Source organism: Aplidium turbinatum, chromosome 6, assembly GCF_918807975.1.
Source record: "Aplidium turbinatum chromosome 6, kaAplTurb1.1, whole genome shotgun sequence".
Classification (NCBI taxonomy): Eukaryota; Metazoa; Chordata; class Ascidiacea; order Aplousobranchia; family Polyclinidae; genus Aplidium; species Aplidium turbinatum.
Window position 1 is genome coordinate 10,186,022 of NC_137477.1, and position 13,769 is coordinate 10,199,790.

The 13,769-nt window shown below is 35.8% G+C and overlaps 1 protein-coding gene across 1 annotated transcript in view; it reads left to right on the top strand.

Moving 5' to 3' along the window:
- The window catches only part of LOC145771738 (uncharacterized), a 67,019-nt gene that overhangs the window by 11,495 nt on the left and 41,755 nt on the right, over positions 1–13,769 (top strand). The window contains exons 10-22 of the mRNA XM_082583468.1: positions 3,576–3,722; positions 4,170–4,261; positions 4,657–4,712; positions 6,008–6,080; positions 7,369–7,512; positions 7,796–7,965; positions 9,384–9,537; positions 10,044–10,148; positions 10,322–10,429; positions 11,080–11,307; positions 11,700–11,837; positions 12,203–12,310; positions 13,122–13,232. Coding sequence (XP_082439594.1) covers positions 3,576–3,722; positions 4,170–4,261; positions 4,657–4,712; positions 6,008–6,080; positions 7,369–7,512; positions 7,796–7,965; positions 9,384–9,537; positions 10,044–10,148; positions 10,322–10,429; positions 11,080–11,307; positions 11,700–11,837; positions 12,203–12,310; positions 13,122–13,232 — 1,634 coding nt within the window. The remainder of the gene's footprint in view (positions 1–3,575; positions 3,723–4,169; positions 4,262–4,656; positions 4,713–6,007; positions 6,081–7,368; positions 7,513–7,795; positions 7,966–9,383; positions 9,538–10,043; positions 10,149–10,321; positions 10,430–11,079; positions 11,308–11,699; positions 11,838–12,202; positions 12,311–13,121; positions 13,233–13,769) is intronic.

Here is a 13,769-nt window from a genome sequence, read left to right on the forward strand (position 1 = left end):
GTTTGTTGATTGATTGGCTGGTTTGTTGTTGGTTGTCAAATGTAGTCTAATCGCTACTGTAATGTTCTGCAGAAGAACAGGTAATTAGAAATGATGTAGTTAAATGTGCAGTTTTAAAAACTAATCCAAAGGCCAATATTTGATTTATAATTGATCAATGATTTTGTTACTGTGGCATGTTATAGTAAAAGTACTAATCTTATAGTACCGTAATTCCAATTTATTCAGTAGATTAGTTGTGATGATGTTATTTATAAATAGTGAAAGTTACTATAATACACGTAGAAATACTGATATTGCATATCAACAGATAGAGAAAGTCCTGTGAGAAAAGATACGAAAAAAGGTGATGAGTGCTTATTTGGCTTTGTAAATTGTAGGTTATCATTTTGGCTATGTGACGGCTTTTAATTTATCAGCTGAAACAAAACATTCATAATTTTAAAGCTTCATGCGGGGGTTCATGCAGGAAGTTTGCTTTGTCTGCAATGCTCTTGACCGTCAATGCGCATTTCAACAATGACAGAATGTTATGTGATAAAGCTGTCTGCTACAGCAAAACACTGAGTATGCGTTTCAACTTCAATTTGTGTACGCGACAGTTGTTTTCAATGAACCCAGATAAGATGCACAACTTACATTTACACAGGTTTTTGTGGCGTAAATTTAACGTTACATTACGTCAACTTATAGACAACAACAAACCCAACCGCAGTGGTGTGGTACAGGAGGAACTAGTTAAACCGAAAAAGGCGAAAGCAAGCAGGATCAGTTACAAACCCAAAGGTTTGGCTTGAGAAATGTCTCAAATGCATTTGCCACTGAAATGTGCACTGTCAAGCAAACAGCTTCACAGCATCCCAACTAACATCTTCCTACCCAACAAAAGTTGCCTTTTTTTTTACATCGTTTCAACGTTGTTAGAAGGTACTTTTGCTGGCTGGGTCATTTTGTTTGTGGTAGCTTGAAACAAGGTTAAGTTGCGGCTACACTTCCCACAAACAGCAAAATCCGTCATTTTTACATTGATTCAACTCTTGCAGACTTTTAATCAATGTAAAATTGACGGATTTTGCGTCTTGCTCTTGTTTCTATGGCTTGTTGTACAATAGGTGATGACTAACATATCAACTCTTGTTTTCTTGGTGACGTCATGTCAACTAAGCTTGTATTGTAAACTTGATGCGTTTAGAACTTGTTTGCCAAGCGTTGTGTTTTCACAAATGACAGGCTGTTTGCTGTTCAAATAGGTGGTATCTTTGTATTGAACTAAAATATAGGTTTGTTCTCAATACTATCTCTTTGTTGACGTTGGTGAAATCTAGTAGATTTTTGCTCTGGAATGCTTTGATGGTGTCCTGAATATTTCCAAAGTCTGAACTGTCCTTTCTACAAATCGTTTCCTTCAATTTGTGAACTTGCAACGTGTTCAGTTAGTAAACGTTAAATCAATTAAAAATACTTTTTTTGTACTGGTTGGCGTAAGGCCATGGTAAGCTTTCTCAATGCTATTGGTACGCATGTTATGGTGCATTGGACCCCCGAGATCATCCACACTTACATTCATGAGTGGTTGCTTCTTTTTTTATCACGTAGTTGTTGTAATTGATGACATTTTAGAGAAGCTGGATAATGGAACGCCAATATTCGTTTCGATATTAACATATCTGACTTTTATAACTGTTTGTTAGTTTGAAAAAGTGAAGAAAGGTTGCTTTTGTTTGACATTTGCTGCAATGTGCCTCTGTGCCTAATGAACATACACGACAGCCTGCTCTACACCAAGCCAGCAAAAGCTGTCATTTTTACAATATTTCAATGTCGGCAAACGTTGAAATTGTGCAAAAATGGCAACTGTTCTTGGTTGGGTAGAAGACCAATTGGTAAGGGAGCAAACATGCTGCTAATGCATTATTTTTACTCCATTATTCGCTGCCTATAACCCAAGCGTGCACGTTTCATGCTTTTCTAACGCGGTGCACTGCTTTGCGAGACGTATCATGCTTGGAATGTTGCTTTTGGATTCTGCTGGCATAGGTTGGCTGCTACTTTTTTTAGATTACGTCACTAGTGTACGCTGCACAGAAACGTTTGTTGTTTGAAGGCGCTGAATCAACGTCGCTAAATGTTGACGCCTTTCAAAAATGTTGACTTTTTGTCCGTTTTAAAATCATTTTAGTGATCTTGCATTCTAAACTAATCTTTGTCTGCACGGGTGGGAATATGGATCACGTGACTTTCATGCAGACCAAACATTGGCATTCGGCCATTTAAGCCGAATGGAATGAGCTTGTGTTTAAAACAGCTCATATAGTAACGATACGGTACACTATCATTATATATTATAACATAACAATATTATATATAGTTATATACACAGTATGAGTATTAAGAAGTCCATGATACCATGCACCGAACAGTAATTTTGTCAACAAAATTTTCCTAACTTAGGTCAATCCTACATTTTTAAGATGCACAGTTTTTCTCACTCTTTGTTTAACTTTAAACCATTTTGCCTTGCTGGTAATATCTCGAGGCAGGTATTGAGACTTGGCTTTTGTGGTCTGTAAGAAATCTTAAGAGGTGGTTATAATTTACAGTTGTTTGGACTTGAACTAGCAGAAACTAGGGAAGGTAGATTCTGTTAGAAAGAGACAACTTTAACCTTAGTACTGTTAAACTTTTAGGGTTAAACTTGGTTACCGCGTACTCGAAGAGAAACATTTTGCAGAGATCGTATTTCACAGCAAAACGCCAAGTTAGTTTCTCTGTCAGCACTTCAGCACAACAGACTGTAAAAATGTTTAACTTTACCTACTTTTGACGTTAGTGTTGCATCAAAAGGCACTGATCGCTTGACTTGTTGTAAGTGCAAGGTTACTTATGTTGCTGTTGCAATGAAGGATTGTTAACTATGCTTGTCAGTCTTGGTGTTACAAACTTCACATTCAGCATGCAATAACAATTATTCCATTAAGTTCGTACATTGATTCAACGTATACTAAAATTGAATCGATGTCAATGCAATGGAAATGTCATCTGGGATACAATACCCGATGATGGTATGTTCGGCAAGGTGTTAATACTCCTAGTCCTAAACATACATTTTTGATTTGTATGGTGCCAACAACTGCTGCAGTTATAATTAATCTACATGCTTAATCGGCTGAAATAGTGCCGTCTGCGTGAAATATCATTGATTTTCTTGATCGCAAATTTCTACCGAATCCGCTGCAAGTTATGCGGCTACATAGCAATTTGCTTCACAGCCTAGGTTCAAATCTCAGGATGATTTGCTGCACGTATAAGGATCTTTGCATTGTAAACCTCTTTCCTTTTGAGACACTGTTTATTGGTACTATATTAAAATTGAGTTCATCTTTCGTAGGTTGCTTGTCCGCATTCTACTGAAAAACTACAAATTCTTAGAAAGGTCTTTGATTTATTTTAACAACGATTTGAAAAATACATTTCCCTTAATAAGCTGCTTTTTACGATGAAGACCATGTTAAATCCTCATTTGTTTTATGTGTCTGCCTCTGAGATGGAGTATTTTCATTACGATTCGTTTATAGACCCGGCTTCATCGCCCATGCAAGATAGTGGACTTTCTACTGTGGTCAGCAAGGCGAAGGTGATTGGACCAAGTCAGGAACTCCTGAGAAAGACGAGACGGAAACGAAATGCAAGAAAAATCTCCACTTCCAATCCTGGCAGCAGAGGTAAGTTATGGAAAAGTTTTGGATTTTTGTTTCAAAATGACCAGCTGTTCTGTAATTTTTATTGTTGTATGATGTAAGTTATTGATCTCAAAATGTATCGAACACGCTTTTTTGCAGCCGTGCGCCTTCTGGCCATCAATATACCGTGTCCAACTGTCCATGGTAGCAAGGGCCAAGTAACTATATGTTGCGACTATTGTGGCTCACAAATATTCGTCATGCAGTCGGTCACGCTTGAGTAGTCAGTAGTCACCGTTGTATTACATTGCTTGAAGAACATGCTGCGTGGGCATGTCCCAGACTGTAAATCAATCGTTTTTTTACATTGATTTGCTGTCTGAGGTTGAGATCCATTCACAATATTTAAGGTTATGTGAAGTCTCGTTTCTTGTCCGCGAACTGTTGCTTGGTTGTGAGCTTTCGTCGTCATAAAATTGTCGTTTTCAGCTGTGAGCGGAAGTGAGTGGAGCGAATCTGAATACTCGGACGCTGAGTCTCTTGGAATGACCATGCACACTACTGACGATGAGCATGAAAAGGTGGATATTATTGAACTTTTTCTGAGATCAGATGGCATTGTTTTAACATAGCAAAGATGTTATGGAAATGATTCAGTAATAACAAAAGTTATTGCAATTCATTTGGGTAAAATGTTTTGTTTTCTAAATGAGTAAAGTTGACGACACTTAATATCATACACTTCTCAGGGATAACTGGCCATAATCACTCTTATAATTACACAATTTTTATGCTGTCTTGCACTATCAACTTGCTGCACCAACTCATTATTCTACCAAGGGCTCTTGACAACTTCTTTATAAGCCTTCGGACTAAATTATCAGTCACAAATCGTGTGCAGCATGTTGTTCATCGTGCTATTACACTAGTACCCTGCTGTTGCAAAGTTACCGAGCGGTATCTGTATATTTCAAAGGAACGTTATTACTACGATGAAACCAACTCTCTGCCAGACATCTCTTCCCCAGTCAGGTATTGCATGATAATATGTGCACTTGCTGTTTGATGGTGTTTCCAACCTATATTTGTTTGATTGGTTGTTTTTCAAGTTCCATACGCAAAATTAAAAGGGTTTGAAAAGTTTTGAATGTCTCTTGTCTATTAATTTACTATTTTTACAAAGTTTGAATGATTTCATTAAATACGTTCGTTTATTATTTTTGGTTCATAATTCATTTAATTTTAAGCAAACAAAACCAAGCAACAACACCGCATTTAACATGATATGAAAGAAAACAAAACCAAAATCGCGAATGTTGGTGGTAGCGAATGACTGTGATGGTCTCAATTTTGAAGAGTTCTTGTCTGTTGACGCTTTGTCATAGCTATTAGCATTGAGATTTCAACAAATGCTTGACTTCGTAAATTCGTTGCTTAATATGTTATTCAATGAAAGACTCTGTTGTTTATGCATAAAACAGCTTCACCAACAGTGATGTTGATAATAATATTTCTTTTCGCCACATTTACGTTACCTGTGACTTTAGCTTTTATTTTTTCGGTTATGTATTGTAATAACAACGTTGAATTTTTGTGCAGTTTCTGCAGGCTACACACACAGCATTGTAAATATTTTTTGTAAATTTATCGCTAATCTCTCTGTCGCTTCATATAATCGCTTTGATTGGCTACTTGACAATTTGAATTGGCCAATTAACAGCCACTCACGGCTTCCACGACGCTTGGAAGAGCTCTTCAGTGTAGACAGTGATCTCTTTGTAAAGCGAACATTTGCTTCGTCAATCCACACCATGTTGACAACCATAGCTTGAAACAAGCTGTCTTTCTTATACCAATAACAGCATAAAAGTGCTTATTTAGTTTAACTATTAACATGACAGAGCACTGAAAGAAATATTAAAATCAAAACTCCAATTTTCTTATATTTCATATCAAGAATGTGAGAATTAATTCATTGTATTTGCGTGTTTGTCCCATCTGGAACAAACGTTTTACGTTTCGCCATGGTTGTAAGATTTAGACGTTTACTATAACGTAGTGCGGTGTTTCAATCAATTACCCGAACAGCAAAATCCGTCATTTTTACATTTATTCATGTAAAAATGACGGATTTTGCTGTGTGGGTAGTGGTGACATTAGTTCAAACATCAAAACTTGAATGAAAGATGCTAACATAGAATTCTGAAACAGATTGTAAACTCGCTCATGTGATTGCAAAGCACTCGACCCCTTTACACCGTCTCGAAGTTTTGTTTGAAATTGGTGTGGTCTGCATTGATAGTGTTGACTCTAATCTTTCCTTTCAGCACTGCTGGAAGTGATACAAGATCTCATAAGAAGATTGTGTTCGGGAAAATAGCAAGCCAAGACGTTACCAAAGTATAGTCTAAATATAAGACAAAAAATATATTATCCTAGATCTTTCACGTATTGACAGCAACATCGACCAGAAAATTTGTTATTTTGAAAGTTAATTGTATTTCTAAGTTTCATTAAAGTTTACTCAACATTACGTCAATCAGATGCAAATTTTATTGGCAAAACATATTTACTTACTTGTTTTTATCAAGTCCCACCATATCTCAAGGCTATTTTTTCCATACACATGTAGTTTCTGTTCCTTAAATACAACGTTGTATTTTCGAAACCAGATAAAACAAAGCTTTTTCAGCTTGAGTGATGTGACACGTGCATTGATAAGTTAAGCATCTTGACATATTACAGATTTATTTTACTCAACTAATGACTTCGTCTCAGCTAGTGACTTTTGAAGTCTATGGAGAGTGGCTGTTTTTGATTCCATGGCATTGAAATGACGTCAACGTAACGCGCGCTCTAAACCAAATGATAAAAAAATATCTGATATTTTCAAATCTCTTTAAAACTAAACGTTAAACAATTAAACATGCAACATGCAAGTAGATTTTTTTGTTTATTTTGACAATTTCTTTTACCTAGTGTGCTTTTTCTACATGCATACTGCATTGTCATTAGTGTTTCATCAAGTTATTGCATTGCTACTAACTTTATTAAACGTATGCTGGTCATTAAAAATTCATTTTTTTTGCTATTAAAATTGTAAGCGCTTCACATTAAATAAATTATGCAAGACGTAACCAATGTCGACTTTTGTAGATTAATTTTGTTTTTTTACGGTGGTTGCGTACCTATTTTTTGGGCATTCAGCAACAGAATTAAATTCTATGACGTCTGCAACAAATGGAGTTTGTTGTGAAAATACTTTGAATATGTGTATGGGCTATAACGGTGCAATGATGGTTCTATTTGCAATTGCATTATTCTAAATAAAAAGGAAGACTAGGACAAAGTTTTCCAAAAACCTACGTTTTGTTATCACCAGACACTGTTTTAATTTTTCAATAAAATTTTCTAACACTGTATTCTTTTCTGACATCGGTTTTCTGAAGTAGTGATATACTTTTATCATCTTTTGTATTAAAGGAACACATAGGCATCTAATTCAAATGCAAATCCTGATACGCGTGGGAATTAATTATGTTAACAACAGACTACACTTGCGATGGAGATACAATTCTAAATCCTACTCTTGCAAGATAATATTTTACAAATTTAATCATGTCGTGATACGTTTCTTTTACATTGTTATGCGTTCAGTTTGCAGCCAAGTTGACTCTTTCTTGACCAGGTAACACCTTCGAGACTTGATCATATGGATGGACCCGTCCAAGCACAAAACTTGCAGAGTTCTGCCGCACCCACAGTCTCCGAGCTGCAGGAACATATCAGCGATTTGAGAGCAACAGTCCAAGAGTTGCAGCAGACGACTGACGTAAGAAAGCTGTTCGTGTTGTTCTGGGATAGGCTAGCTTTGAGCTTCAAATATACTTGGGTCGAAACTGTTGTCGTTAAACGTTGTAGAATTTTTATGACAAAATCTGGCAGAAACATCAGCTTTCAGCAAAGGTTTGTCGAACTCTGTTTCATCATTTTGATAATTTAAAGTTAAAAAACTTTACGGGATCCTTTTTTTTCAACAGTTTTTCATCACATTAAAGGTATTCTGTAGCCACTGCTTCCACGAACTGGAGTTATGTTGTTTGATCACATTTCAGGATAATCTTCAAAACTATGAGCTCCTCAGTGAACTCCAGAACAAACTACAGGATGTTGAGAAGGAGAAAAACATGCTTGAAGAAGAGATTATTGCCGGGAGGAAGACACTTAAGGATTTAGAAAAGAAGTTGGACCTTGCCCAAGATCAAATCTCTGATCTAAGAAGGAAGTAAGTCAAGAAAGTAGAATCTCAGAATAATGTGTGTTGTGTGAGTGACTTTAATTTTTTTCACAAACTTTTATACCGTATTTATATCATGTTAGCTATTTACGTTTTTAATTTAACAAAATTGAGTTTTATGTTGTATGTTAGATTGTTTGTGGTCTTTTTAGTCTTGTCTGCGTCCATACGTTACACTCAGCAAATAGTTACTGCTACAACAAATGAAAGTATAGATATTAAAAAACGTTAGGAAAGGTTTATCCAAATTAAATCGCAATGAGTTTTAGCTTATCAATTACCTGCTGATCATCCTTTTTGAAGTAAAGTCAATTGAATAGATTGCATCTGACAATTTGCTGCATGCAAATAACATTCTGATTAAGCATAGCTTACATAATCTAAGTTAATATTTTGCTATTGTTAAATATGAAAGTTTTAACCAGATCATTTAAATTTACCATGACACAAGGCAACTCATGGCCATCTAGAGATGTAGCAAATCAGACCGCTTTTCTAGATCCGCATATTTAACTTCGGTTCTAATTATGTCACTTACATATGAATAAAACTGTAGGTTGTTTCACAGCTAGTACAAAACTTTAGTATAGTACATTTTTACATTTCTGCATTTATGGAGTTTTTTGTATAAAACTTATTTGAGATTCACATGAAAAGTATAGTCTTGCCTCGTGTGATTTCACCTCTGTTTTAAACTTCACTAAACTCGCTGCTTTATTGTCAGTTTTTATTCATTTCTTCTGGATAGACCCGTGACGTAAGTTGCAGTACGTACGCAAGGTGTATACATGTGTAGGGCGTTTCTACCACGTTGCAATGTTCTGTAGTTTTCATGTGAGTGCCATTTGTGTCGTGTTAGTGTTTCCTTTCTCATTTCATTCCATTTGTGGGTAAGAGTCTGTTATTTTTTCACTTGACATGCAATTCTACGGAGATGTGCTTCCAAGCATGCCTTGTGATCACGTATGTTGGTGTTTACAGCTTCTTTTCAAGTGTAACTTATATATGTCCTATTCTTTATTTTTCTGTTCATAGTACCTTTTATCGTTCTCCGTTAATTTACATTCTGATGGGCCAGTTGTAATTTTTTATTTTACAAGTTTTATTTCAAATCATCTTCCCGGAAAAGAGATCGATTTTAAACTATTCATCCCGTGACTGAGAAAGGCTCACCTGATGCTCCTCGCTAGGCATATTTGCTTTCCCCAAATTACTTTTTCAACCAATAGTAGTTTGTTGAAGGTGACAATTTGTTTCTATTGGTAGAAGTTTTGCTGCCACTATACTGCCAGGCATTGGCACACACCGAGACTTGAATCACTGCCTCTCGGTCGGATTAACTTTATGCGTGCAGCATGAATTTAATTTCAGAATAGATATAAAATGTAAAATGATACTTTTGTCAGTGAAAGATCTGATAGACGATTGAAAGAGCAACAAAACCAAGAGCTGGAGGATTTAAAGTCTCAATTAATGGAGATGAACGATGAGTTGGAGGGAGCAAAATCCACATCAGCTGTACTCGCTTCAAAATCCCAAGATGATTCCCATTTGTTAGAAGTAAGACTCAATTTATTTATTTTTTAAATCTACAAGCTATTTTAAAGAGTTTTCATGTATGACAATTGAGTTTCAAAGTTGCTAGCTATTATACTCACCTAAAATAAAAATCTTGACATGATAAAAACATACGTTTGTGTTGGTTAGTTTTGATCGTAAACCCTGCTACTAAAATGTATATTTTCTTTCACTTGAAACAAAGTCTCTCTACGTTGAAGTGAAATCCGCAAGTTTGGTTTGTAAATCTATCTAGGCCCACTTGGTGCAGAAAAGTTGCATAGGTTCGACTCTTACACTAGTATTTTTCTCAGAAACCAAATGCGATGTGAATATTGTATTACTGTACTATGATAAATTGAACCGAACCCGTCGATCAATTTGAGATCGTTCATGGGATATACTCCCAAGTACTTCTTATCTTACAATATGCAGGAAACTTGTACAATATTATCCAATTTCCAAATGCTATCTTGCCGCGTGCAAATTTTATTTCCTACTCTTTACAGGACTTGAATCATCTCAGAAATGAATATGATGAGCTCTTGTTAAATCAGAAAGAAAGAGAACAGCTCTTATTAAAGAGGGAAGAAGACCTCTTGTCCGCTAAAAAAGTAAGAAGCAATTGACTTTTGAGTTTTAACTTTAAATGATGTTATAATTATGCAAATTTTGTTACAAATTTTTGTTACACACTTGTCCCATGTTACTGCACTGACGCGAAATAACGCGAGTATTGGGTCTGATTTTATCCAACTTGTAATGCAGAACTTCTTTCATTTTTCAGTTACTCCGAGATGAAGCTGTGGGTCACGATGAAGAAGTCGACATGATGAGGAAGATGCATGAAGATGTTCTCGCCAGGCTACGTGATGAACTGGACACGCTGAGACAGGTTTGCCGGTGTTTTTCTTTGCTGTATTACTTTGATTGTCTTCGCCGGACGTGGTGTTTTATATTGTTGCTTTTAAAATAGATACCTTCTGAAAGCTTTCTCTTCTTTGATCTGAACAGTTTGACTCCTGTCCAGTACGTTTGCAATGCTTGTTTGATAAACGCCAATTTCACGCATAATATAATCATTTCCTAGCGCATTTCATCATTGAAAAAGTTGGCCAGGGAAAATTTGTTGCACTGAAAAGTGAAAAAAACTTGACTTGTTGCAAATTGCATTTGAACATTTCAATTCTAATTGTAGTAGTTTATTCATTTGATTTATGCACACACAATATCGAATTTTTCTCAACATTCTTTATTTTGAAAAGCCGTCTGAAGCTGTAAGAAAGTTGCAGCAAAGTATCCTAATGATCCACGCGAGACTATAACTTGATTGACGTTTCACGAGTTGTATCAACCTGCATCTTCACTGATAGTGAAATGAAGTTGAAAAGACAGCGATCTGTTTATTAAAGATACCGGTAGTAGTTTAAAACTCGCCGATATTTAGGACTTTTTATGAATGCTGTTTTACAATAAACTGTTATAGTTACAAACTACTGTTATATTTTTTGAAAGTGCTTTGCGTTATCCTCTTCCTTTATCCAGGAGAGTGTGAGTGCTGTGGAAGCCAGACCCCGACTGGAGGAGCAGATCGCTTCTTTAAAGAGCGAATTAAGCCGTTTAAAGGATCAAAGGAGCCAGGAAAAGTCTTGGGGGAGAAGATCATCAGGGTCGAGTTCTGATGAAGATTTTTCCTCTTCCGCTGCAACAAGAGCAAGAGAAGAAGCAGCGAAGAACAAAAAACTTCTCCTTGACGCTCAAGAAGAATTAAGAGTATGTTCCTCAAATATTATTATTTGTCATTCAGGCTTCATTAATAACATAGAAATGCTGTTAAGGTTCTATGATATATGGACTTTTTTACAATATTTTGATATTATACTGTATTTTTAGTTTTATAAAGTATGTGCTGCCTGGCTTCACTTTGTTTACAACTTAGCGTTATTCTTTATATTCGTTTATTCAATTAGTTGCAAAGTAAAATTCCAATAAAGTAATTAGATGTGTGGTCGAACTTATTAATTTAGCAATTAGAAATGTATTTAGCTGTGAAATCATTAGTGGTCAGTTGAAGTTGTAAATTAAAAAAACAAATATGACCGAAATATTAAATATGCTCATTAGGCAATTTTCTTTATTAATTTACAAAACTTTAATTTTCTCAGGCGTCGCGAGCTACTACGGAAGATCTTCGCAATGAAATTCGTTCATTGAGAAACAGGCTCAGCGGCTCCAGCATCAGAGATAATTATGAAGAAGAGAGACTGCAGCAGGTTGTCTCATCCCTTGACCAAGCCAAAGAGGTATGCAACTTGCACTGTACTGATTAAGATTTCAATTTGCCTTTTTCTTCAGTGTTGATGTTATTGCTAGGGGATACAAATATAGCCGCAGAATTGCCAACTTTAGCTAGACTGGTTGATCTTTTTTTTATATCGTCCTTTTGTGTCTCGTTGTAACTACTTTTGAAAGTTGCTGCAGTTCCACGTGATTGAAAATTAAGCCACGGACAAGCATTTTGAAATCCTACAAGTACAAGACTTAGATTTGTTAGAAATGCCATACGACTATACCTGGAAAATTCGAGAAAACATCTGAGCAATCAATAATGGATGTCAATAAACATTTTTTATTACGCAGCAAGCTTAGACTTTTCTGTTAAATTCAGGATAAGAAATCTTTGGAGTCCAACTTGAGCTCTCTGGAATTTCAACGCACAACATTAAGAGGACAAATCGCTGAGGCAAGAAGTGAAAGGGAGGATGGCGAGCGACAGGTAAAGTTTGTAGGGTTTACTATAAGGGTTTACTATAACATGTATAGTAAACTTGTAGGTTTACTAAACCCTACAAGTTTACTATACATGTTTGTTCCATGGCGACCTATGGCATGTATAGATATTTTGATATATGTTTTATATAGATATTTTGAGTAGTTGTTGATATAATGTAGTCTTTTCAAACAATAAGTAGTATTAATACTACAAAAAGTGCTCAATGCCAAGCAAAAAGCCAAGCAGAACGAATTACATCAAATATAGTTATTTCTTTCTAAAACCTCTACAGCCTGTTTCACCCTAAAAGGGGGACCATCAAAAGGCTGTAGACTTATAGAGTGTAGAGGTTTTAGAGAGTAATAATTATATTTGATATAGTCATTTTATATATTTTGTATGACTTTGAGCTACTTTTGTGTTGTTGTTGTTACCCTACAAATAATGGACTAGTTTTTGGCACGTCTGTCGAAAATCAGAAGAGCATATGGCAACACTGGAAACAGGGGAAAATGTTTATTTTTTGGTAGCCATTTTAACATCACAAAAGGATCGGTTACTTGCTCAAGAAAAATGGGCAGTTGACATTTTCATGCTCGATTTACATCTGAACTCATCGAAAAAAACATCTAAGTTGTGTAGACATTCAGTCTACATGCCGAACAATTTTTAGACAACCTTTTTCATTCAAGATTGATATGCACATTGCACAAGCATGGCTACCCGAAGATGTGGCATGATTTGTCACATTTTTCAAAATTGTGATACAAGTTGTGAGATATTTTTCCTTAACTTTTCCTACTTTCCGCATCAGATCCGTGGACTTGATACTGAAATTTCAAGGCTGAAAGGCCGAATCCTTGAATTAGAGAACGAAGTTGAAAGACTGAAAAAGGAATTGGTCAGGACAAGAAGACATTTGGAGGCAAGATTTTTTTTAGATTAAGTTTCGCTTTTAGCAGTATGATCGTTGCTTACTTCACAATGTAGTAGTACAGGGTGACCCAAAAAGATGCGTACCCATGTTTTATTTAATTTTTTCACATTTGGAACACATCTTGGGAAAGCCATAAATTGACTAAAAATTGATAGAAAAGCTGAAACTCTGGTCAAAGGTCTTCCAACTGAATAATGTGTGGTTGTAATTTAAAATATATAGCTTTTCAATCAAAGTCACAATTGAAATTTTCATGGGTACGCATCTTTTTGGGTCACCCTGTAGATACGAACGGCCTGTTTTAGCCTAATGCTGCGAGTTCGCTGTGGCAAAGCGATTTGCACTGACTTTCAAAACACAGTTCCCTAGTTTTTTTTTACTTTTGATTGTTTTTTTTTACTAATTCAAAGTATCCCTTTGGCCCATCGTTCCCCCGTGCTTGCGTGTAGGTGGTTTGAACCAATGGTGAGTAGTCAGTAGTCGCTGTAGTCACTTTGGTGGACAGCTTGAAGTTTCACTCATTGA